This window comes from Esox lucius, chromosome 10, assembly GCF_011004845.1.
Source record: "Esox lucius isolate fEsoLuc1 chromosome 10, fEsoLuc1.pri, whole genome shotgun sequence".
NCBI classification, from domain to species: domain Eukaryota; kingdom Metazoa; phylum Chordata; class Actinopteri; order Esociformes; family Esocidae; genus Esox; species Esox lucius.
The window spans coordinates 27370490-27396846 of NC_047578.1; the positions used below are offsets into that span (position 1 = coordinate 27370490).

The window sequence follows — 26357 nt, forward strand, 5'->3', positions numbered from 1 at the left end:
AAATGAAACGATCCAAGTTGTTTACCAACTTACTATTGCCATCTAGTGGAGAAATCAAAACCCACTGTAGAAGATGGAACATTCCATTCCATACTGATGTAATCAATACATAATCATGACTCAGTGGATTTAATCTCCACCACACATCACTACAGTTTGGATTCAACAATGTAAAAACATAATTGAAATTAAATATGGAACTTGTATAAATATATTTACTTCAATCTACAAACATTCAAAACAAATACATAAATAGCACAAAAACATTTCAAGTTGAACAATTCACGTTCAGGTGACATTAAACAGTTTGAACAGTCTTTGTAAATGTGTCAGCACCAGTGCATCTGTACCATAGACGTATAACAGATTCTAGGATAAAGGCCCTGCATGATATTCCATTCACATGCTTTGTCTTATGGTCCTTGCTCCTGTCCAATGGTAATGAAGTCAACATAAGTTGAAATGAGCCCATTTATGGCCTTTAATTACACTACGCACTCATAACAATGTTTTTTGGTAGACACTTCAGCCAAGGTAGTGTCATCTCAATCACACTATCCATCATTGAATACAAATAATATGCATATGAAAAGCAGGAATTTAAATGGCACCAACTGTGCCCTCTCACAAGCATTGTCTCAAACAGCTTTCGGTATTGCTGATGCTTCCGTGCAACTGATGGAGTCATCTTTATGCACGACATCACCCTCATAGGGTGCTCTCCAGTGTGTTGTAGTTGTCCTTGAAGCTCTTAAGTTCCAGAAAGTGCTTTGGCCTCTTGCTACGCTGGCTGGTGGAGGGCAGGTAGGTGACCTGGATGGTAGAGGGGGTGCTGCGGGCTAGTGAGCCTGTCAGGTCCTTGGCTGCTGATTGGTGATGCTGGTCTAGACTGGTGGAGCTGGAGTATGCTTTCACACTGTGTGGAGAACAGAGTGGGAAAGCAAAGTATAAATAGAAAGATAATGTGATGGAAAAGATCCCCATAATCTTGAGGACCAAAGACATCAACAACCCCCTAACTTCAAATTGGTCCATCGTTTTCTTTCCCAGTAGGCAAACAAGGTAGCTACAACTTTCTAATAAACGCCAGAGAAGACTAATATGATGTCACTGAAAGAAATAGTAAGGCGTCCGATTGCTGGGGATGGTGGCCAATAATAGAGGGTTGTATTTTTTAGCTCCTTAACCAACCAGGTGAAAATACTATTTCCACTGAAATTTTTAAAATGTTATTCAATAACACACTAGCCAACATTTTAACATCACCAATAATCACAAAATATTGATGACTTAATGAAATTACAACACTGTAATATAATATAAAGATATATTTAACCAGAAAGGAAACAGGACAAGCATAGTTCAGCCAGCCCACGATTAGAAGGATGGATGCTGTTGTCCCTGGCTGGTTGAGAACCACGGTTTTCTATGTGGCAGACTGTGTCTTTAACCATTACGCCAGTGGTTCCCAACCAGGGGTACTAGGACCCCTGGGGGTACTTGGCCTTTCCACAGGGGGTACTTGAAAATACTCATGACACCATAGACTTACTAGTGAAATGAACATGAGGGGGTACTCCAAGCAGTGCAAATTATTTTTGGGGGTACAGTAACTGAAAAAGGTTGGGAGACACTGCATTACGCTATATAAACAGCGGTAATACAACCTTTACCTCAGCCATTACAGTTTTGGGTATTGTTTCCGCTTACGCGCTCCAGCAAAAACTGCCATTGGATATGCAGATAACAGCGGATTTTACGCTAACATTTTCGTGAGGCAAACTCATTTATCCTTTAATACTTACACTTCGGCTAGTTCATTCAGAGCCTCCTGATATTTCATATATTCAGCTTCCCCAAATACCTAAAACAAAAAGTAAAAAGTATCACTTCCATGGACAAACACTTGACAACAGAACAGTAGCATAGAAACAGTGAACACACACCCCTGTTCCATGGCGTGCACTTTCGTATCCCTCTAACAGATTGTCAATGAGAGTGCTGCGGCTGCTCTTGATCAGGGAGTGGGAGTTCCGCAGGTCAAGCAGCCAGTTGCGGAAACTGCGTCCAGTGATGGCATTTGGGTTGCGGCCTATCTCGTGCAGTGGGATCCCTGAGGATGGATGGAGGGTCATTATAAGAAAAACAAGAACATATTCCAGGGTTGGTCTGAGTGTGTGGACAGGTGTCTTATACAGGTAACGAGTTCAAACAGGTGCAGTTAATACAGGTAATGAGTGGAGAACAGGAGGGCTTCTTAAAGAAAAACAAACAGGTCTGTGAGAGCCGGAATTCTTACTGGTTGGTAGGTGATCAAATACTTATGTCATGCAATAAAATGCAAATTAATTACTTAAAAATTATATAATGTGATTATCTGGATTTTTGTTTTAGATTCCGTCACTCACAGTTGAAGAGTACCAATGATAAAAATTACAGATTTCTACATGCTTTGTAAGTGGGAAAAGCTGCAAAATTGGCAGCGAATCAAATAATTTTCTCCCCACTGTAGGTATGCTGCTTGTGATGATCCAGTGTCTTCATGTTCATGTATTTATATTATTAGTGACTTAAATATGTAATTGTAAATTTTTAGTGTGTGTTGCATATATAATGTATTTTCAGACAGTAGATACCTCTAATCGCCTTTTCACTAGTCATCTTCGTTTGTCTCTTGCAAACTCTATTGAAAATAACATGTTATTCTACTAAACCATCTGAAATATAAAAAAGTTTACGTAGTTTAGGCGTTATTAAGTGTTACTGAAATATTTTGACATGCTTTGGTGTAACATAAAACTACAATCCACTTGTTTCTCCAACTTTACTCATCTCTATGTTGTCAGGACGAGTCTGGTCCAGTATGCAAGGTTACCAGGTCACAGACAGCAAAACAATAAACCCGCGTACCCCTAAAAAAAAACGCCCAAATGCTATTTTTTTTTCTCCACAAATCGAAATCAACATGCCCAAGCCCATTAAAAATAGCAAAATTATGGGGGAACCCTACCCATCTGGCAATACTGCTAATCTGAAAAACCTTTCCTCTTATTGTCACAATCGCTGTAGTATTTCGCTGGTATTTTACATATGAACACAAAATTATGTTTTATCATAACACAGAGGCAGTGTGAGAATTTGAGGGTGTCGCCTTTGAGTTTTATAAGCAGGAAAATCACTTTATGCCAATTGGATTGTACAGCCATGCTTAAAACAATGAATTTGATTATGAAAACACTTCAGCTCTTACCGGAGTCCCGGATGGCGTCTAGGGCCTTCATTCTGTACAGGTAGTTGAAGCAACCTAAAAAAACAGTTGATACAAAATAATTAACTGGATGTCTAGAGCTTTTCTAGATGCCGAAAGCATCATCAACTAGTACCAGTGTGTAGCACCTACGTGGGTGTTGCACGGCGACAAATTTAAAAACTCCATGAGGCAGAGAGGTGACGAGTGATGTATGCCAATTAGGAATAAGAATGATTTGGTGGGCGTGATGGGAAAAGGGCCTGGTTGTGAAATAAACCAAGACCAACTGGATTAATTTGGGATTTTGTTCTTTAGACCAAAAGGGAAGAGTCCCCTCAATTGGCCCTCCAAAAACACATCCAGCAGAATCAGTTCTCCGCCCGGGTCCAACACTGCTTAGCTTTAGAAGCAAGCCAGCAGTCTCATGCCCAGTGCTGGTTATAACACTATTTATTATTTGGCAATTGCAAAATACCAGCAGTAAGCGGTTGCCCTTGGTTCTGCTTTTAGAATTAGGACAGATTTTTTGGGATCGTAAAGACTTGGAGAAGGTGGTGCAAGGTTTCACCCAACTGGGAAATAAGGGGTTGCTTTTTTACCCCATCTGTAGTAGGTATTTAAAGCATGGGCTGTGGCCGTTCTAGAACCTAAACACCTCTCTAGATTTTGCATTAATTGAACATTTTCCCCCTGCTTATTTCTGTCATTTTACTGCATTGGAGAAGTCGGGAAATCAGCATTTCACCGCACCTGCCATCATGTCTACTACACTGTATATGCAACCAATATAGAGTGGGGAGAACAAGTATTTGATACACTGCTGAATTTGCAGGTTTTCCCACTTACAAAGCATGTACAAGTCTGTAATTTTTATCATAGGTACTCTTCAACTGTGAGTGATGGAATCTAAAACAAAAATCCTGAAAATCACATTGTATGATTTTTAAGTAATTGATTTGCATTTTAATTGCATGACATAAGTATTTGATCACCTACCAAGTATTTGATGCATCAGAAAAGCAGAACTTAATATTTGGTACAGAAACCTTTGTTTGCAATTAGAGATCATACGTTTCCTGTAGTTCTTGACCAGGTTTGCACACATTGCAGCAGGGATTTTGGCCCACTCCTCCATACAGACCTTCTCCAGAGCCTTCAGGTTTTGCGGCTGTCGCTGGGCAATACGGATTCTCAGCTCCCTCCAAAGATTTTCTATTGGGTTCAGGTCTGGAGACTGGCTAGGCCACTCCAGGACCTTGAGATGCTTCTTACAGAGCTACTCCTTAGTTGCCCTGGCTGTGTGTTTTGGGTCATTGTCTTGCTGGAAGACCCAGCCACGACCCATCTTCAATGCTCTTACTGAGGGAAGGAGGTTGTTGGCCAAGATCTCACGACACATGGCCCCATCCATCCTCCCCTCAATATGATGCAGTCGTCCTGTCCCCTTTGCAGAAAAGCATCCCCAAAGAATGATGTTTCCACTTCCATGCTTCACGGTTGGTATGGTGTTCTTGGGGTTGTACTCATCCTTCTTCTTCCTCCAAACACGGTGAGTGGAGTTTAGACCAAAAAGCTCTGGACATGCGCTGGCTTGAGCAGGGTTACGTTGCGTGCCCTGCAGGATTTTAATCCATGACGGCATAGTGTGTTACCAAGGGTTTTCTTTGAGACAGTGGTCCCAGCTCTCTTCAGGTCATTGACCAGGTCCTGCCGTGTAGTTCTGGGCTGATCCCTCACCTTCCTCATGATCATTGATGCCCCACGAGGTGAGATCTTGCATGGAGCCCCAGACCGAGGGAGATTGACCGTCATCTTGAACTTCTTCCATTTTCTAATAATTGCGCCAACAGTTGTTGCCTTCTCACCAAGCTGCTTGCCTATTGTCCTGTAGCCCATCCCAGCCTTGTACAGGTCTACAATTATAGCCCTGATGTCCTTAAACAGCTCTCTGGTCTTGGCCATTGTGGAGAGGTTGGAGTCTGTTTGATTGAGTGTGTGGACAGGTGTCTTTTATACAGGTAACGAGTTCAAACAGGTGCAGTTAATACAGGTAATGAGTGGAGAACAAGAGGGCTTCTTAAAGAAACTAACATGTCTGTGAGAGCCGGAATTCTTACTGGTTGGTAGGTGATCAAATACTTATGTCATGCAATAAAATGCTAATTAATTATAAAAAAAAAAAAATCCAGACCTCTACATAGGAAAACCTGCAAAATCGGCAGTGTATCAAATACTTGTTCTCCCCGCTGTATTTGTGAGCCGGAGAGATGCTGATGGTTAGTCAGCCTTCAGAAAAATGTCAGGCTAGTCAGTGGAAGCATTTCAATGGTAACTTACTGAACTGTGTTCCATGCGTTAACCTATCGTCATCCTCCGAGAGAAGTCGTGGCTCAAAGCAAATTTCTTGGACTTTGGAAAGACGGGCATCTATCTCTTCCCGCAGACCCTGGTAAAATACCAAGGTCAAACCGTCAACATACAAAGAACAAACACCAAGGTATTAATCACCGTCTGACGGATGACAGTACAGAATGGGTTGGTTGATTTTAGCTGAATGATTAAGATTGGAGAAATCAATGTCCATTGATAGCTGGGCTTCTTGCCTTGGGTGCATTGTGTCCAATTGGGGCATGGGGTCCTCTGCGGGATCTCATAGCAAAACGCATTATCTGCCTCTTAACAAAGATAAACAGCAGTACAAAGACCTGTCCAAATAAATAAAAAGTTAGAATGTAAAAAATATTAGCAACACAAAAAAGGTGCAATCCACACGAGCTAGTGTTATAATTTCAACCAGAATTTTGATGAGGAGGACACAATCCTTCCCTGTCCAAATACAGGTTCAGTTCAAATTTAATTGAAATACTAAAATATGGTCCTTTCTAAAGCATGTCACACAACAATATTATCAAAGATGTGACTAGGCTGTGTGGGCAGAGTAAAATCTGTAGTTCGCTAGCTCAGACTAGAGGTTTTCAAAGTGGGGTCTTGGTACCAGTTTCTTCATGCTTTAGCCTTCAGCAACTGGCCATCTATCCAACAAGGTAATATAAATCTTACTGAGATGGCTAGAAGAATTGGCATGGTGGCCAAGGGTTGTGTGTTAGCCAAAGTTTCAGGGATCCGGTAAAAAATGCAGGAAGTATGAATGTTGATAATTTTTTTATTAATTGATCATACTAAGAGACATAGCGTAGGGTAAACGCATGTAATCACTTTTTACCCACATTTTTATTTATGAAATAGCATTTACTCACCCTTACATTTACAACCACATTTACAAAAAAGTTAGGACGCTGTGTAAATGTAAATAAAAATAAATTGAAGAATGCAATGACATGCAAATCATTTAATATGTGGTCTTTGAACCATTTTCTATTGAATATAGGGTTTAAATGTTGAAACTGAGACATTCTATTGTTTCTCGAAAACTGGGACAGAGGCAAAAAAAAAAAATGAAAATGTGTGTAAAGGTCCCTGCACACGGGCCGTGGTGGTGGTGGTGAAGGTCTCATACACTTTCAATTGGAGTAGGGTGGATTTCTCTCACGGTTTAGTTGACAACTGAACCACAGGAAGAATCTGCGTACCGTGTGTACACCCATGCGGGGGTGTACACACGACAGCCACAGTGGTTGTCGTGTGTAACCAGGGGCGACTGGTCATAAGATTACTTCCTATTGTTATTTTTTTTTTTCACAAAGATTACTTCCTATAATTTTTATCTATGAATATAGCATCTTCCTGAATTGCATATCATTTGTGTTAGGATTTTATTTCATGTTCATTGGTCCCTGCCTGGCTGATTCAGACTGCATTCTGCCGATTCGAGTTTGCAGTAGTAGGCCATAGGCTAAGCGTGAATATGGGGCTAGTACGTGTGAAAATATTGATGCGCATGCTCAGAATGTTAGTGTGATCAATGTAGATCACACGGATTTGATGCCAAGTGGGGCTGACGGCCGGGTAGCCCCACTACAGCGTCATTTTGTATTTCAGACCCGACTGGCTGTCTGTCTGGCACCAACATTAGTCGGCAAGAAAAGCGAAGAGGGTAGATTATCTTAACTAGCTTGTTAGCTTCACAAACGGCAGACTTGAGAAAATGAATAAAGTGGATTTCATACTCGAGCACCGGTTTGAAACCCTTGAACTTGAAACTTGAAGTAAAGCGGCTTGGTGGCCATCAGCCACAGGATATTGTCATCACTCAAACTGCTGGTAAAAGTAACCGTGGGTTTAACGTGGAGTGGTTTTTGAAGAAAAAGTGGCTAACGGTTTGCATACAAAAGAAGGCACTATTCTGTGTTCCATGTCTGCTATTTGGTGGAGATGGTACTTGGTCGAGGACGGGTTAAAAGATTTGAAACATCTTTCTGGGAGAATTGCAAAACATGAGAGCAGCGGGAGTCATCTGGACAATGCTGTGAAATTGGGCTTACTTGGAAGGGTAAATGTCACAGCCTAAGTTGACAGTGCATACAGGCGCTCCATTGAGCAGCATAACAAACAGGTGGAGGAAAACAGGTACATTCTCAGTCACATGTATTAAACTGTGTGGAAAATGTGAAACCGCACTGCGGGGGCACAACAAGTCAGTGGACTCCCTGAATCCTGGAATATTCAGATGCATTTTCGAGACTGTGTGAGGGAGATTCAAGACTTCAGAGTCACTATGACGCTCAGCCCATCTTCAAAGGGACATCTAGCACTGTACAAAAAATAACTGTTAGACTGTATGAAGTGTACAGGGAGGAGATAGCCAAGCAAGTGGACGAGACATCATTTGTTGCCATACAGGCAGATTAGACAACTGATGTCTCCTGTAAATCACAAATGGTGGTTGTGTTGCGATATATGTTGCCTGACAATACAGTGACAGAGAGGTTTTTGGAGTTTGTGGAAGTCAAAGATAAAACTGGACTCGGCCTCTCTAATATCATCACTCGGCCTCTCTAATAGCATCAAGGGTGTGCTGGAACCACTGAAGCTGGGAGAAAAGCTTAGAATGATGATGGTGCGGCTATAATGAGTGGAAACCTCCGAAGGGTACAGACGCTAATGAAAGAGACATACCCACATGCCCTGTTTGTTCACTGTTATGCTCACCAGCTGAACCTGACCTTGCAGCAACTTTGTGTTTTTTGCAGATTTAAATGCTTTTGCCACCTTTTTCTCTGGCGCTCCAAAACATGTTGCAGCACTTGCTGAGGCAACACAGAGATGCATTCCAAGGCCACCCCCTGTCCTAAAAGTAGAACTGTTAATGCAGTTTGGGAAATCCACGCTGCGTTGCTCCTGTGTATGAAGGACATACGCACACAACCAGGATGGGATGAGGCCACCATAAGTGAGGCATACGGCCTGTCAAAAAAAAAAATTGTGCAGCTGCTGGATTTTTTTTTTCTTCCTTATTCCAGAAGTTTATGATTTATACACCACACTGCAAAAATGGAGCATCGATGCATCTGGGATTAGCAGTGCGCTCACCCGTTTCAAGGAGAATGTCCAGAATATGCAGAAGCAAACTGATGAATGGGGCCAACGAGTAACCAACACAGCGCCGGTGATGAAGGACGCACGCGACAGTCATCTCCCAGGTGGAGCAGACGTTTTCACAAAGTGACCACCTGATCGCTGCCAAGCTGGTTGACAGCTCGCTCTTCCCACAATATGTCCTGTCATTCCCTACATCTGAGCTTGACTGTGCGGTGAAACTACGGCCTCTGGGAAACAAGAAAAAGTTGAAGTCTGAGCTGACCACTCTGTACCGCCATACTGAGCTTCACACTGGTAAGACGGCCCTGTCTCTGTTAAGATCCATCCAAGAGAACAACCTAGAGGAGGCTTTTGCTGAGACCGTCACTCTGCTGAAAATTATCATAACACTTACGACGACATCCAAGTCAGAGAGGAACTTTTCCACCTTGAGGAAGGTAAAAACCTTCACTCGCAATACCATGGGACAACATGACTTCATTCCCAAAGTCATCAAAACATTTGCCCAGAGGAAGAACCGCCATGCCACCTTTCTCTTCAAGTGATCCCTCAGCCTTGGTGAATGAAAGCATATTTTATCATCCTGCCTTTGTGGTGCTGGTCTGTGCATTGGTTATATTTTTGTTGTTAAGTGTTTTGTGGAGCCACGCTGTTTGATGATGTGTTAAATAAACACATCAGTAGCAAGTGGTAGTTTTGTAGCTTTACTGGTATGTATCCTATATTTTTAAATGGTTTGTGCCCAACCAATTTTTTTACATATAAAAACACCACTGCTAGAAACAACAACAATGCTCTGGCGAAGTTAGGTTTTGGTTTTGTTGTCTAGAAGTTCACCTACAGATGTTGTACATTTTTGTAAATAAAATTAAAATGAAAGCCAAGAAAATTGTATTTTTTTCTGTGCTCATTGTAAATAGGTAATGTAATGGTCTAGGTAAGCAGATTATTTTGGAATTCTCATCTGTGTGCAATATTATAATTATAATTATTAGGCAATATTGTTATAATATAAAAACAAAATTACACATGACGATTGACATTCAATTAACAACTTCACTAGTTTTGCACGTGAGAATAGCCAGTCAAACGAGTATATACTAAGATAAAATAAATCCACTCTCCTCCTTTTGCATCCATAATATATATACAGTGGATATAAAAAGTCTACACATCCTCCTAAGTTAAAATGCCAGGTTTTTGTGATGTAAAAGAATGAGACAGATAAATCATGTCAGAACTTTATCCACTTTTAATGTGACCTATAATGTAAACAATTCAACTGAAAAACAAACTAAAAAAAAAAAAAAATCACAATAACCTGATTGCATCAATCAATCAAATTAATTTATAAAGCCCTTTTTACAACAGCATTTATCACAAAGTGCTTTTACAGAAACACCTGGCCTTAAACCCCAAGGAGCAAACAACAGTAGTGTTGAATTTCAGTGGCTAGGAATAACTACCTAAGAAGGCCGAAATTTAGGAAGAAACCTAGAGAGGATCCAGGCTCAGAGGGGTGACCAGTCCTCTTCCGGCTGTGCCGGGTGAGATATTAAAAGTCCAATTGGAATAATTAATAAATGCATGTGGGCTAAATCCAGAGTCTATTTAAATTTAGACTACGTCAGAAGTATGATCAGATGGACAAGGACAAGGTCTGGCGACACTGTGGTCCAATCCGGAGGAGGCCCCGGACAGGGCCCAACAGGCAGGAAATCAATCCACCCACATCGCCAGGCATCAACCAAAGGGACACCCACCAACTGCAACCACCCTGAATGAGGGCCGAGTATTGCCGAGTACAGTCCAATTGCACAAGTGCGCAACAGAGAGTCAACAACAAGCCAGTGACTCTTCCCCCGAAAGGCATTGGAGGGAGGGCATTCCAGTGGCAATGAGAGCCCACCTGGCAAGATAGCAAGGGTGGACAGTATCAAGCCTTCTGGTCACCTTCACGCCCCCGGGCCAGGCTACACCTAATCATAAACCGTGCTAGTTTTTAGTAGACACTTGAAAGTTTGCACTGAGTTTGCATTTCTAACCTTAATTGGCAGATCATTCCACAGTAGTGGAGCTCTATGAGAAAAGGCTCTGCCTCCGGCTGTTTGTTTAGAAATTCTAGGACAAACGGCAGTTGCATAAGTGTACACACCCTTAGACTAAGTGCTTTTATTACAGCACTCAGTCTTTTTGGGTAGGATTCTATATATCTTGACGTGGCAATATTTGCCCACTCTTCTTTGCAAAAGCACTCCAAATCTGTCAGATTGCAAGGACATCTCCTGTGCACAGCCCTCGTCAGATCACCCCACAGATGTTCAACTGGATTCAGGTCTGGGCTCTGGCTGGGCCATTACAAAACGTTAATCTTCTTCTGGTGAAGCCATGCTTTTGCGGATTTGGATGTGTGCATTGGGTCGTTGTCGCGCTGAAAGGTGAACCCTAACCCTAACCTCTTCATCTTCAGCTTTCTAATGGACGCCTGAAGGTTTTGTGCCAAAACTGCCTGGTATTAGGAACTGTTCATAATTCCCTCCACCCTGACTAAGGCCCTGGTTCCAGCTGAAGAAAAACAGCCCCAAAGCATGTTGCTGCCACCACCATGCTTCACTGTGGGTATGGTGTTCTTTGGTTGATGTGATTTTGCACCAAACATACCTTATGGAATTATGGCCAAAATGTTTCATTAGACCATAACAAATCTTCCCACGTGCTTTTGGGGGACTTGATGTTTGATTTTGCAAACTTCAGCCAGGCTTGGATGTTTTTCTTTGTAAGAAAATGCTTCCATCTTGCCACCCTACCCCATAGCCCATTCATATGATGAATACGGGAGATTGTTGTCACATGTAGCACACAGCCAGTACTTGCCAGAAATTCCTGCAGTTCCTTTAATGTTGCTGTAGGCTTCTTGGAAGCCTCCCTGACCAGTTCTCTTCTTGTCTTTTCATCAATTTGAGGGATGTCCAGGTCTTGGTAATGTCTCTGTTGTGCCATATTTTCTCCAACTTGATGATGACTGTATTCACTGTGTATTCACCATGGTATATCTAGTGCTTTGGAAATTATTTTGTTCCTTTCTCCTGACTGATATCTTTCAACAATGAGATCTCTCTGATGCCTTGGAAGCTCTCTGTGTTCCATGGCTTTTGCTCAGAGATGCAACTAAGAAAATGTCAGGGAAATCCTACTAGAACAGCTGAACTTTATTTCTGATTAATCAGAGTCACTTTAAACGATGGCAGGTGTGTAATGACTTCTATTTAACATGAGTTTGAATGCGATTGGTTAATTCTGAACACAGCCACATCCCCAGTTATAAGAGTGTGTGCACACTTATGCTACCAGTTTTTTTTTCCATTTTCCCCCCTCGAAGATTTCAGTTTGTTTTTCAATTGTTCACATTAAAAGTGGAAAGAGTTCTGACATGATTTATCTTTGACATCACAAAAACTTGGCATTTTCATATCCACTTTAGGCTAACACCCACCTGAAAAGTACAGAACTGCACCAACGTTCCTTCAGGCTGCATTTTTTGTTTATGTCACTGTAGGTCTGCAGAGAGCAAAGTGAAATTGTATAATTACAGGGAATCCGAGAGTAATATATTTATCCTCTTTTTCCTCTCATATAGCCTATTGGTGTTGTCAATGAATGAGCGTTTGATTGGTTGACAAGATGAACACTGTTCATCGGTTCAAATGAGAGGCGGGCACTCAAAAATTTGAACTTTGGGCGCCTCCACCCGCGAGCAAGCGTGTACAGAAAGTCGCACCGCTCACGGTATCGAGCACCACACCGCTTGCAAAACTGCTTGCGGTTTGTCTCTCCCTCTCCAATTGAAAGTCTATGAGACCTTCACCACCACCGCCGCAGCCCGTGTGCAGGTACCTTAATGCTAAAAAATTTAAACTGGTAGAATATCACAATGAATTAAAGGAAAAATTGTCAACAGGTCAGTAACCTGACCGGGTATTAAATATCATTCCAGAAAGGATGGGTCTGTCAGAAGTGAGGATGGGGAATGGTTTACCACACAGTGAATGACTGCACAGGCAAAAAGTGCAACAATTTAAGAATAATATAATTAAAAGATTCAGAGAATCTGGAGAAATCTCTGTATGCAAGGAACAAAGACGAAAAACAATATTGGATGGCTGTGATCTTCGGGCCCTCAGACGGCACTGCATTAAAAACAGACACGATTCTGTAACAGAAATCACTACATGGGCTCAGGAACACATCCAAAAAACATTGTCTGTGAACACAGTATGTCGCAGCATCCACAAATGCAAGTTAAGACTCTACCACGCAAAAAAGAAACCATATATAAACAAGATCCAAAACCAACACGCCCAAGCTCATTTAAGATGGACTGAACCAAAATGGAAAACTGTCCTGTGGTCTGACGAATGAACATTTGGAATCATAGATGCCGCATTCTCCAGACAAAAGAGCACAGGGACCACCAGGTTTGTTATCAGCGCAGAGTTCAATAGCCAGCATCCATGATGGTATGGGGGTGCAGTGGTGCACATGGCATGTGTGACTTGCACATCTTTGAAGGCACCATTAATGTGGAACAATATATACAGGTTTATCCAGACTATGTCTTTTTCAGGGAAGGCTTTGCTTATTTGAGCAAGATAATGCCAAACCACATTGTGCATGTATTACAACAGCATTGCTTTCTAGTAAAAGAGTCAGGTTGCTTAACTGACCTGCCTGCAGTCCAGATCTCTCACCCACTGAAAACTTTTGGCGCATTATGAAATGAAAAATAAGACAAAGGACACCCCAAACTGTTGAGCAGCTGAAATCCTATATCAAGCAGGAATGGGTATTGTTAAAAGAAGCGATGCAACACAGTAAAAAACATGCACCTGTCCCAAATTTTTTTAAATGTGTTGGCATCAAATTCAAAATGGTCACATATTTTCCAAAAACAATAGAAACCTCCAGCTACACTGGTGCACCCCCCAGACTGCGGTTCAAACTAGCGTAAACAGCAAGACCAGCGCTGTTAACTAATGCAAGATGCCGCAGAGATACAAAACTTGTAAGTGCTTTGGCACTGGCACAATGGTTGCGGTCTTCAAGCACGTCGTGACAACTGCCTGGGCCAGTAACAGGTTGATGGGGACGCCATCAGGACCAGCAGCCTGGCGTGCATCCACGCTTCTCAGTACAGACAACACATCGGCAATGGATAATCTGAGTGAAGCTCAGCTTTAATGGCTGGATCTTTGTTGTATCTGTCAAAGCGAGCATAGAACCTGATTGGTGATGGAGATATCGCTGGCTGTGGGGGTATGGTTCTTTGTGCTCCTCAACACAGTTTGTGGTAATGTTTAGCCATCTTGATGCCCCTTTTCAGGTTGGCCCGGTATGAGCTGTAGGCTTCTGCATCGCTGCATCTGCCTTTAGCAGTTGTCGAACTTCTCTGTTCATCCAAGGTTTTCTGGTTGGGGAAGGTCTTTATTAGTTTATGGATGGTCACATTGTTGGTGCAGATGTTGATGTAATCCAGAATGGAAGAAACATACAGCTCCGGAAAAAATTGAGAGACCACGGCACCTTTTTCTTTCCTTTCCAAAAAAGTTGAAAAGGAAAGTTGAGTGAGGAACAATTTTCAGTGGTCTCAGAATTTTAACCCTTCTGTTCCTCACTCAAAACCTTCCTTTTCAACATTTTTGGAAAGGAAAGAAAAAGGTGCAGTGGTCTCGTATTTTTTTCCAGAGCTGTATGTTTCAAAGTCCATATGAGAGTCAAGGGTGGCCTGAGTGGCAAACAATTTCTAGTCTGTGTGTTGAAACTGGTGCTTTAGTTGTGAGTCTGCCCCCTCTGGCCACACTGACTGTCCTCAATGATGGTTTCCCACATTTAATGAGGGGTAAGTACTTGGGGAGTAGGAACAGTGAAAGGTGATCAGACTACCCCAGGTGGGGGAGTGGAATGGCTTTGTATACATGTGGTCTAGTGCATTGTCTCCTCTGGTGGGGCAGGAGAAATTTGTGAGGAATTTTGGAAAAACTGTTTTCAGATGAGTGGTTTAAATCCCCTGCAACAATAAAAGAACCATCCTGACGTGCAGTTTGTTGTTTTCTAATAGCAGCTTGCAGATCTTTCATTGCTAGTTTAGCATTAGCACCTGCAGTTATGTAGGCTGTAGTTACAAAAATGGATGTGAACTCCTGAAGTAAAAAAGCCTGCACTTAATCATCAGGTACTTCAGATTGGTTGAGCAGTGACTCCCCGATAAAGCACTGCAAGTGTCTGTACACCACACTTTATTTACATAAATGCACAGGGCACCTCCTCTGGTCTTACTGGAGTCATCTGCCTTTCGGACTGCCCTGAAGACGACGCGCCCCTCTAGGCCAATTGCGTTATCGGGCATGTTGTTGTGTAGTTACGTTTCTGTGAAAATTATGAATCTGCAATCCATAATATTTTTTGTGAGATGATACTTAGTATTTTGTCTATTTTGTTTGCCAGTGACCGTACGTTAGCGAGGAAAAGGCTAGGTAGTGAAAGCTGATGGAGGATTAGCTTAAGCTTAGCCCAGAAGCCTCCCAGCGTCCACCCCTGAGTTTTTACGATCTCAACGCCACTTACGGGCACTTTCTGTTGGCGATGTAAATTGTGTCTCCAGGGGCATCTTCACAATCTCCAATGGAAGTTGGAAGTTGTCAAAAACTTTCTGTGCATTGTGCTCCAATATCCAGGAGTTCTTGTCGGCTACATAGAGTGTATGCCAGGCTGTACTATGTGAATAAACTACGAACTATTAAGTAAATAACTGCTAATTTACAAAAACTGGGTCGACGCTGAGCCTTGCGTAGTACACATGTCGCCATCTTGGTTTAGGGAGGTATGATAGAGTGGATACGTGCATAAGGCTGGATCTGCATTACCAATTACAAACTACATTTGAACTGTGTACTACATTTTTTATCTGTGTGCTAAATAACTTACTTGAAGTATTTGTAAACATCTGTGACTGCACAAATAGTAATGATGTCTTTACTCATATGAAAAAACAGTACCTTCTTTAAATATTATTTGTATATGCTTGCATCCTATGTTGCATCATTGAACTCTTTCTCTACATACCAATTTTTCCATTCCACTCAAGTGTCCAATTACATACATTCAAAAACATGATTGTAATCCCATGCTTTTATACATATGCAAGACAGTGAATTAGTGTGCACTTCATGAAAAAGGTAGAACATGGGATATGGAATTGTTATATCCATTGATTGTTTTTTCCACCTTTTAGGCTATTCTCAAATGACCTGAAGCACCAAGAGGGAATTCCAGAAATCCGCCATTTGTGACATTGTGAACGGTAACACAGAATACATTAAAACTATCATGTGCTCATTATCTAACACTCACTTCATTATTTATGAGAAGTTTGTTTTAGAACATTTTGAATTAAGACATTTCATAAAGAAAGGATCTCCACACTCAGGCTCAATCCATTATCAATGCAGCATCATGATGCATGGATGAAGGTCGAATGATCAAAATATTTTCATATAAAATTGCTATTGCATTTATCCTGAATGTGCGGAAATCCAATTTTATGACATTCTCCTATTCTCCATATGTGAAAAGGGCAGTATACTTTATTATTGTAGTACCATTATGTTGTACTTTAATACACTGAATACTACTTAAATACTATTTTAAAGGTAACAATTATACTTAAGTATGTTTAATGGAACTAATTTCATATTTTAGTTTACTATAATAAAGGTTTGTAAATTGCATTTTAGCACACTTGGAATATACTCAAGTTATTTCACTTATATACTATTTTTTGAAATACATCAGCAGTATCTTTTAAATGTACTGTAATTGTGTTTCCAATCATTTATTAAAAGTATACTAAAGTAAGAAATGTGTGGGCCCATTTTAGCACTTAAACTTATGTAATTAAGTATATTTATTATACATTAATACAATTTTGAAAGTATTTAGTTTACTAAATTACCTTGTTAAAAATAATAAACTTTTTAATTGGGTTGGCTCCTGCACCTCAGTTAAAGTCGAGTATGACAGAGATTTTTTAATTAAGTCCCAAAGGTATGAATTCTCCATGGATTTTTAGTCTAGGATTAATGTTAATTTGACACCCAAACTGCCCAAATTTTCAATTGGAATTGAAATGATTCCAATTGTTATTCCGATAAAAAATGGAAAATAACTTTAATTGTGAAATGCAGTGTGAGTTTGACATTTACAAATAGAAGAGCAAATTTTGATGTTCATTCATAATGTTGATTTCACAATAAAAGTTGACAAGACGTTCTTTCGTTAAAACAACGACCGTGAACTGTCGTCGTGTCAATGACCTCAAAATTACCTCTATACAACGACCTCAAATTACATCCTGAAATTAACGTGGAATCAACGTCCCACCTAGACGTCTTTTCAACGTCAAATTGTTTACTGGGTGTATTGAAGGATAATTTTCTTCTCATAATGCTAGCTGTTTTTCGTCTTCATTCGAAATTTGTATTAAAAAATATAAGATCACATCGTAATATTCTATTTCCATTTCCCTCATGATAATGTTGAAGGCGGAATAACGATGCCCTGAGTTAACTGAATAATATACCATTGCAGCTGGCTGGGGGCGCGAAAAATTACTACACTACACTGGCCTGGCCTGGCCTGGGTTTGCATCACAGACAAGTGGGGAATGAGGTGACAAATGTAAATATGTTTTTTTTAATCAAGTTTGGAAACCCTTAAGACTGAGCTAGCTAACTATTACTGTTAGCATATCAGGAGCTATTTGCATTATTTCTCACGAATTCAAATTAGCTAGTTACGCATTTAAAGATATGCTACTTACCAGACTGCCATATGCCATAACAAGCACTACGTTGACACCCGACAAAGGTGACTCGGCCATAGAGAACTGTACTTTAAAAGGGTTCTTCAGAGGTTTCTTGGTAAGTAGCTAACGTTAGCTGGCAATCAAAAGTAACAGTAGGTGTCTTGCTAAAAATCACAGAAGAAAACCTATCGTATCAAACTTTGGGCCTGTGTATAAGCAGCATCCCAACGAAACAGCTGTATTGTTTTGGCTATTCTAGATAGCATTCTAGCCTAGTATTGAATCAATTGACGAATTCGTGGACAACACATACAGTAATGTACATAGGTTAACTAGAGACGGTTATATTGTTGTGGTTTACGACACCGCGGAGTCTGCAAGTACCATAAACTACCGTAATAACGGTAATTTTCATTTAAGCGGTATATATACCAGTCAAATAACCCTGTAGCGCACATTATACCGTAAAAGCGACATCCTCTGTGTTCATTTCCTTGCTACTGTCTCTTTAACAAAACATTCTAGTTTTTTTGGGGAAAGAGAAGAGCTTAGTTTAGCCAATGATGCTTTGGCCAATGATGCTTTGGCGTGATGTAATGTTGATTAGTTGTATGTTATGGGCTGCCCTGGCATTTTATTATGAATTGAATATCATTTAAATGGACAGTTGATGGAAGCAGTGATGAAGACAGTTCAGTGAGCTTAGAGGCAGACAAGACCGGTAGCCTGTAGTCTAGTAAATAGTGTTCCATAATTATGAGGCATTTGGATAAGTTAGAGATTTGTTATTCATTGATTATAAAATGTATTGGACGTAATGTAATTTATCTATCAACACAAACAGTGCATTGTTTTGAATACTTTGTAATCCTTTCAGCAAAGATGAAGAGCTGCAGTTTGAGGCTGAAGAGGGAGTCGTGCCAGCAACAGAAGAGATACAGAAATCTACCAATATCTATTGGTATAGAGAAATTGTGTGTGTGTGTGTGTGTGTGTGTGTGTGTGTGTGTGTGTGTGTGTGTGTGTGTGTGTGTGTGTGTGTGTGTGTGTGTGTGTGTGTGTGTGTGTGTGTGTGTGTACTAGTGCATGAAATGAAGTAGAGCGAGGAGGGGTATAAGAGACAGAGTTATGGGCCAGGTAAAAGATGAGGTCTAGAAATCGAATATTTCATAGCTTCCTACATGTTTTCTACATTACATTAATGTATGTTTGCTTATGTTTCATTAGATCAAGAAGAGGTTGGATTATGGAGGGCTCATATTGTTTCACATAAAATTGCGTAGTTGAATTATTGAACTGCTGTGTTTTTGGTTTTATGTCAGTTTTTTTATGATACTTGAACAGTTTATTATTTAACTATAAGTTTGCAATTTAAATTATATTTCTTAAAAAAAAAATTATGAAATACTATAAAGCATTATTCAGCAATTTCTTTGGGGGAAAGTATGTATAAGGTGTAGTGTGTAAGTACAGTGTAAATGCTTATAATAGCACCAATTGAATCAACACAAAATCAGAGGAAACATGCTAACTATAATTAAACTTACACTTATTCTAAGTTATATCCATTACTTTATGTTGTTACCGTATGGCAACATATAAAGTACTTTAAAATTAAAGGGTCATCTAAATGCGTGCGGTAGAGGGTTAAAGGTGCATGCAGTTACATTCCAAATATTCAATCAACCATAGCTTGCAGACTAAAACACCAAATTAGAAAACAACATTTTAAGGGGTATTTGGTACCATTACTGTACTCAGAGATCTTCCTACGGGGCAGCAGCCTCCAAGAACATAAAACAATTCAGTAACACCTACTCCATTTCAAGAACCATACACTCTGCACACAGTACATTATTATACTTATCTACTAATTGCAACAATATACATTGCTCAAAGAAATTAAGGGAACACGTAATCATTACAGAATAACACCAAGTCAATTAAACTTCTGGGATATCTGTCCAGTTAAGTAGCGTAAGCAAATTAATGTCACCTGTTGTGGTGCAAATGAAAGTGACAACAGGTGCACTGGAGTGGCAACTGCAAGACAACCCCCAAAAAGGGAATGTTTTTGCAGGTGGTGGCCACAGAGGATTGCTCTCTCCTTATCCTTCCTGAATGATTTTCCTCTAGTTTTGCATTTTGCTAGTGTCATTGTCAATACTGGTTACATGAGGCGGTACCTGCAGCCCATTCAGGTTGCACAGGTAGTCCAGCTCCTCCAGGATGGCACATCCATACATGCCGTCGCAAGAAGGTTTGCTTTGGCTCCCAGTACAGTCTGAAGAGATACCCAGAGATGGGCCGTTACACAAGGAGAGCTGGTGAAGGGTGTAGAAGCATCAACCCAGCAGCAGGACTATATATCTGCTTCTTGGTGTGTGTAGGAATAGGTGGAGCACTGCCAGAGCCCTACAAAATGACCTCCAGTGGGCTATTGGTGTGCATGTTTCTGACCAAACTGTCAGAAACGGACTCCATGAGGGTGGCATGGAGGGCCTGACTTCCTCTATTGGGACCTGTGCTCACAGCCTAGCACCATGCAGCTCAATTGGCATTGGCCAGTGAACACCAGAACAAATGAGAGCAGGTTTACATTGAGTACATGTGACAGACATGAAAGTGGCCGGAGACGCCTTGGTGAACATTATGCTGCCTGCAACATCATTCAGCATGACCAGTTTGGCAGTGGGTCAGTTATGGTCTGGGGAGGCATATCCTTGGAGGGTTGCACAGACCTCCACGTGCTAGCCAACGGTACCCTGACTGCTGTCAGGTACCTGGATAAAATCCTCACCAGACCTTAAGCTGGTGCAGTGTGCCCTGGGTTCCTCCTGGTGCAGGACAATGTCCATGGCCAGAGTGTGTAGACAGTTCCTAGATGACGAAGGCATTGATGCTAATGACTGGTTTTCACATTGCCCAGACCTGAATGTTATATTTCAGTGCACCAGATTTTCATTTTTTTAAGCAGTGTTCCATGCACAATCAGGCAAGCACTTCCGCTTCTACCCCATTCCATACTTTACATCTAAACCATCTACCTTTCTCATTGTGTACAACTTGTGACCCTTGATTCCCATCTAAAAGATTTATCAGATAGTGAAATATAAAGCACTGGGATATAATTTTTTTTTTTGTAAAAGTCTATCAGGTCTCACACCATCTACTCACTGTCAGGCAATGTCTCAGACAGATTTGTGTAACAAATTCAGGGACATAAATCCCCATTTCGGTGAGGCTAATATTTCGGTCTTTAGATCATCTGTAAACATGGCCAAAATAACATAATGTATATGTTTATCATAATGTTTATCAATATAGCTGTCAATCAAACAACCCACACTACTGACCAACCCTTTCTCACTCCCAACAAGTTTAAACCCACATTGAGGGCTGGGAGTAACCATGTGACCAGTGACATCCCTTACAATTTTCAGACATAATTAAAACACTATCACGACGAAGTGGACTCTTCAACTCCAGTCGTGGAGGTCCGAAACTGTTCTGTTTCTTCTGGAGCATGCAGAGATGACTGCCAGATAAATTTAAATAGTGAAAAAAATTATATCTTTGCTTCAAAAGATCTTACAGGAATGCCAGCAAATCTGCAACCGAGATATAGACCGCATGACCGCCCATGCCCGAGCACCAAGTGTCAAAAGCCTACCACTTATACTCATAGAGGGACCTCGTAGAGGGAGCCCAATTGGCCTAAATCATTGTAATGATGTTCAGTGGGAGGCCTCTGTCCAAGAGAGCCATGAACAAACCAGGGCCTGGTGTCACCTTAAAGTAACGTAATGAGGTAGTGGATACCAAGTCACACTGAGAAAGGTAAGAAAATACTTTCTATTTACTAGGAAAGCGTTTTCCATTGGAGTTCAGGTGGTGCCTCCCTGCTCATTATGAGTGAAGAAGTCAGGAACGGTTTCCAAGCTTGATCCACTATTTTACTAGTGTTCTCGCTTGTGTGGATTCACATTAAGTGATCCCCACAAGGTGTGCCTGGAGTGTATCAGTTTATAAAATGAAACTGCAACTATGAACTGTTCAAGCCACCTATGGGTTTAGCTCCGGTGACCTAAACCCATCACGCCACCTTTATTAGTTGCTCCATGTGTCCTTCTCATGCATCATGACACTGGCCCCTTTGAGAGATCCCCATTTCTACTGGACAAAGTCTTGCATCGCAAAGTTGTAACCACAGTCGCTTCCCTTAAGGAAGCTGTATCCTTCTTCATTTTGGGTGTTATTTTGGTTAAGAGCATGTCAAAACAAAAGTGTTGTTCACATACCACTCAAACAGTGTTTAAAAACTAATACAAAGTGCAAAAGCACAAATTTTACTGTGGGGTGAGCTGGCAATAGCCATACATGGTTTTACCTAGAAGAAAGAAACTCACTTCATTGCTGAATTTTACAAATCACGATACAAGGGCTAGGACATCAATTACTAGACTTTGAGTTGCCTCAAGGAAAAATGTTGAGCATACAAATACACAAAAGGAAGATTAAAACAACACAACTCACCACAGAATATCATCAAAATACATGCACACATGTATTTGTGACTGGATAACATGCTATAAAATGGCAAACGCATACTGAAACCTATACAGGGCAGGGTCTCTGTGACACCAGCTCAGTCAGGGGTATTTGGTTGGTGATGCAAACTGCACACCACTTCGGTTACCTACAGCTTTTGGTTAATTTGTCTAGCCCTTCAGTGGTTCCAATGCTCCCATTAAGGCCAGCATGTTCTGGTCAGTGTCCCATCTTGTTTGTCGACATGTCAAACAGGACAGCGACGTGTCGACAGACAAGATGAGGCACTACTATTTGACTGGCGCACTTGTTGTGGGGTTGGCAATCGCCAACATCTCTCACTGCATCACTCCAAGTTTTCTCAACCTAGTTGCAGAACTCATCTTACAGGGGGACCGTCTTCTTTGGAATTGAGGCTTCACACCTTAGTAATAGAGCGGAACATGAAGAGGTTCATCAGGGCCCATGTCGTTCTTTTTCACCTCATGTTGCACCTTGTTCCCTTCCTCAAGGAACAATAGTTACATACATTTGCAAAAGCCAAAATTGTGTCAAACATGTACTCTTCTAACAGTAATGATCCAATCAACATGGCAACTTCGATACATGAAATGTTGTCTTTGTAAGAAAACTTTTCTTAATCAAATTAAACAAGTGTCCAAACCCATATCATGTGCTCACAAACTATAAAATAAAATTTAGGCCCTAGATTGTAGAATCCATCTGTCACATTTATTTGTTTGTACTGTATTTGTTAGTAAAGTTGGTGGGCAAAATTAATACCCTGTAATGACTGGTTTAAATTAGACCAATTTATAATAGAATCTAGCTGATGCTTCAGAACAAAGATGGTATAGTGAAACTGCAGAAACTTGCAGTTCACTGCTGCAGAAAGGAAGAGGCAAATTAAGACGATTAAGTCTTCCAAAAATCTGTCCACACAAGATAAGTGGGCCATTTGGGAATTATTTGGAGGCATATTGAGGCAAGTGTTGAGCGTTTTTTTTTTTTAATACTTAGATTGGTATAATTTTACTGATGTACTGTGAGTAATTTGTCTTTTAGGCATCTTTGAGAAAAATGCAATTGACATTGCAACTGGATAGTTTTGCCTATTGTTTATCTGCCCTATCCTTGGCTAGAATTTTATTGTATTTAGATTTTCAAGCAAATTTTAACAATATCATGTTACTTTTTAACTTTCTAATTTTGTTAGTAACCGATTTATAATAGAAATAGGCATGCTTGGGATTTGTGGTATATTGCCAAAGTGATGTATCCAGGCACTCAGCAATGTGTCATGTCTGAAAATAGCTCTTAGCCTGGTGTAACAGCCATATTCCAGAATTAAATTAAGTTAATCAAATGTATTTTATATAGCCTTTTTTTAGCAGTTGTCACAGTGCTAAAACAGATACTCAGCTGAAAAAAACCCCAAAGAACAATCAACAACCAAAATGCACAGTGGCTAATAAAAAATGCCTACATGTTGGAACATCGGAAGAAACTTACAGAGGAGCTGGATTCTGAGGGGGTTAGGGTCTAGACTCAATCTATCACTCCACACCATGACTGTAACTGCAGTGCACCATATAGTTCAGAAAAACACCTATTCACAAATCATGAGATGTAGGATATTTAGTCACTATAAATCAAAATAATTGATAAAATATACTATATATGTTACTATATCTATATACTAAATATACTATATTATAAATATGCTATATATATTTATTTTACATACTATGTGATAAAAAATATTCAATGTATATTTGTTTATTGGATAACTATTGACATTTTTATTTTAGAGAGGTGGGTGATCACGTGTCGTGGGTATAGTTTCCTTGAAGCGGCCGATCAACCACGTGACGGTGTTATCCGTGGTATCAGAGAGTGGAAAAGAAACAGGTAAATTCCGAGTCTCTCGCTTATTGTCTGCGCGAGTCGGTTCGGCATATTTCTTCAGCTAGGTGTATTATTCTAGGGTTTGGGGGTTTCATTTCGTCGAATTCCGATTAGGAGGTCGACAGAGAGATCGCTTGGTCGGTTGTGTAGCAGGATATCAGACATTCAACTGGGTTTCTGGTCAGTAGTTAATGTTATATCGCCTGTTATTTATTTTCATTAATTTGGGCCTACGGGCCTACCTAGAGCCTCGGTGTCGTGTGTATACAATAACCCATCTCATCTGTATTTTTTCTAAGGGGTGCGTTTGAGAATGGTTCTGGAGATTTTAGTGTGAGTTAGTGTACAGTAGTACCACTTATGTGTGGCCTGTATGCGTTTGTCGTTACTTATAACATGCGGGACAAATAACCATGTTTACCATTTAACTACATAGGTGGTTAAGAGAGCCACCATCTTGCTAGCTAGCTGCAATGGCTGCTAAAAGGCAGTCTAATCTTCGCCATGAGGTTGTGGTGGTGAAGAACAGAAACCCATCGACTACATCGATGTTCACAAAAAAATACGATTAACGTATTTGCTGAGAATATAAGCATCTATGTTTTCGAATAGCATTTCATATTTATTGAAAGGCCCTTAACATTATGGCCTGAGCTAAACATATTCATTGAATTTATGTAACGTTAGCTAACATGGACATACACAAATAGCTAGCTAAATAAATTAAACCATGTTATTTCAAATTCAGAAATGTTTTGCATCGTTCTCTAGTTAGTTACGTAGAATTAAAGTACGTCGACACCATTAAACCTGATAATAGGTACAGTACTAGCAAGACGGCTATTACCATTTAGCCTGAGCACTCCAGGCTGTGTCAAGTCAGTAGCCAGAATTTGCCGTATGTATAATTAATTGAATTCGACCCTGAATAAGTTGTATTTATTGTAGCCATTAACAAGCTACCAATTTTACTACCGGTAGTTTTCTAGATAGTTGTGTAAAACGAAATGTAAATAATAGTTTTTTGGATGGGGAACTTGTAAGCAGCAGTGGATGTGTCCCACATCGAAGTGTCAGTTCTGACAGTATATGGCCTTCGACATTTTCAGGTCCCACTATATTATATTCACTATCCCGAATTCCCAGATGACTGGTTTAAGAACCGGTCCACTCACATTTGTAGGTTAATTAGGGCCGCCCAATAATATAATAAAACCCCACAGTACTTCAACAAGCATTATTACCTTAAAATATGAATTATGTAATAATTAGCGTGTCAGTTACAATCTTGTTGATAATCCCAACTCTATTAATTTGTGTCACAGTACCACCAAAATTAATGAATGTCATTTGGATTTTCAAAATGTTAATTTCACACGGAACCTCTCTTCTTTTTCTCAGGTGTTATTCCTTTGTAAATACTGTTATTTGTATATACTGTAAATGATGACGTCGGTGGGCGGAAACCGAGCCCGCGGCAGCTGGGAGCAGCAGACACAGACAGGCCAGACACAGAGCCAGACACAGCACAAGCAGAGGCCTCAGGTTGGTACTCTGCCCTCGACCCTGCTGCCCAAACAGGATGTTATGCACATTGTCAACATGCCCCCAAACCCCACCGGCTGATTCTTCAGTTTTCATAGTGCACCCCCCTTTGAAAGTAGTTCCGGAAGAGTTAACGTATTGTGTCCCACATGGCGCCCTATTTCCTTTTACATTGCGCTAGTTTTGACCAGAGCCCTATGTGCACTGTTTAAGGACTAGGGAGCCTTTTAGTTTTAGTAGCGCTGGGAAAGTGGTACCTAGCCAGTGTTTTATGAATGGATAAAAGACAAGTTTAAATCTGTGTCCCAACTCTTCTTCTCACAGGCCACTGCTGAGCAGATCCGACTCGCGCAGATGATTTCGGACCACAATGATGCTGACTTTGAAGAGAAGGTTAAGCAGGTGAGAACATGGCTTGGCCGTTAACTTGTTGCATTCCAGCAGCCTTGATCAACCCCTATTGTTTGTATTTGGTCATGATGCCTCAAACATTCTTTAACCTCCCTTTGCTTGTTTATTAAGCCTAGCTTCACTTCAATGCTGGAAGTATAAATAAGCTTTTCTGAAAGTTGCAATAGTCTCACTGAAGACTGTCACCTGTTTCCCCTTTTCAGCTGATTGACATCACAGGCAAGGACCAGGATGAGTCCATGATTGCGCTGCACGACTGCAACGGGGATGTCAACAGAGCCATCAATGTTTTGCTGGAGGGAAGCCCAGATACCGTGAGTGTGGCCTTTGTCA

The 26357-nt window shown here is 40.7% G+C and overlaps 2 protein-coding genes and 1 long non-coding RNA gene across 15 annotated transcripts in view; 2 read left to right on the forward strand and 1 right to left on the reverse strand.

The window, feature by feature from the left end:
- Positions 1-201: 201 nt before the first annotated feature.
- LOC105028980 (protein C1orf43) lies at positions 202-18176 on the reverse strand. Of its 2 annotated transcripts, XM_013135694.3 has the most exons (8): positions 17625-17699; positions 14029-14213; positions 5854-5955; positions 5588-5696; positions 3251-3304; positions 1947-2113; positions 1806-1864; positions 202-916 (listed from the first exon to the last, which is right to left on the reverse strand). In XM_013135694.3, exons 3-8 carry the CDS (start codon positions 5914-5916, stop codon positions 709-711), a joined length of 660 nt encoding a protein of 219 aa, XP_012991148.1. In that variant the 5' UTR covers positions 5917-5955; positions 14029-14213; positions 17625-17699; the 3' UTR covers positions 202-708. The 2 variants fall into 2 exon arrangements, with proteins under 2 accessions (XP_012991148.1, XP_010900366.1); XM_010902064.4 differs by lacking the exon at positions 14029-14213 and having other exon boundaries at positions 17625-18176.
- LOC109616208 lies at positions 17225-18905 on the forward strand. Its single transcript, XR_004576253.1, has 2 exons — positions 17225-17482; positions 18487-18905. It is a non-coding gene; the product is annotated as an uncharacterized LOC109616208 (long non-coding RNA).
- A 5070-nt stretch (positions 18906-23975) lies between these two features.
- The window catches only part of ubap2l (ubiquitin associated protein 2-like), a 29902-nt gene continuing 27520 nt past the window's right edge, over positions 23976-26357 (forward strand). For 11 of the 12 annotated variants that reach the window (XM_013135688.3, XM_020050286.2, XM_013135691.3 and 8 more), the window contains exons 1-4: positions 24078-24248; positions 25470-25613; positions 25938-26015; positions 26228-26338. In XM_013135688.3, coding sequence (XP_012991142.2) covers positions 25512-25613; positions 25938-26015; positions 26228-26338 — 291 coding nt within the window. In that variant the 5' untranslated portion in view covers positions 24078-24248; positions 25470-25511. The other variant, XM_013135689.3, reaches the window with a different exon arrangement.

Excerpts from the sequence above, each read along its gene's own strand:
- LOC105028980 (XM_010902064.4), bottom strand. The coding sequence starts at position 17,684 with ATGGCCGAGTCACCTTTGTCGGGTGTCAACGTAGTGCTTGTTATGGCA. Across the intron at positions 5,956-17,624 it reads TTATGGCATATGGCAGTCTG|GTCTTTGTACTGCTGTTTAT; the intron begins GTAAGTAGCATA and ends TTATTTGGACAG. Across the intron at positions 5,697-5,853 it reads TTGGACACAATGCACCCAAG|GGTCTGCGGGAAGAGATAGA; the intron begins GCAAGAAGCCCA and ends GTATTTTACCAG.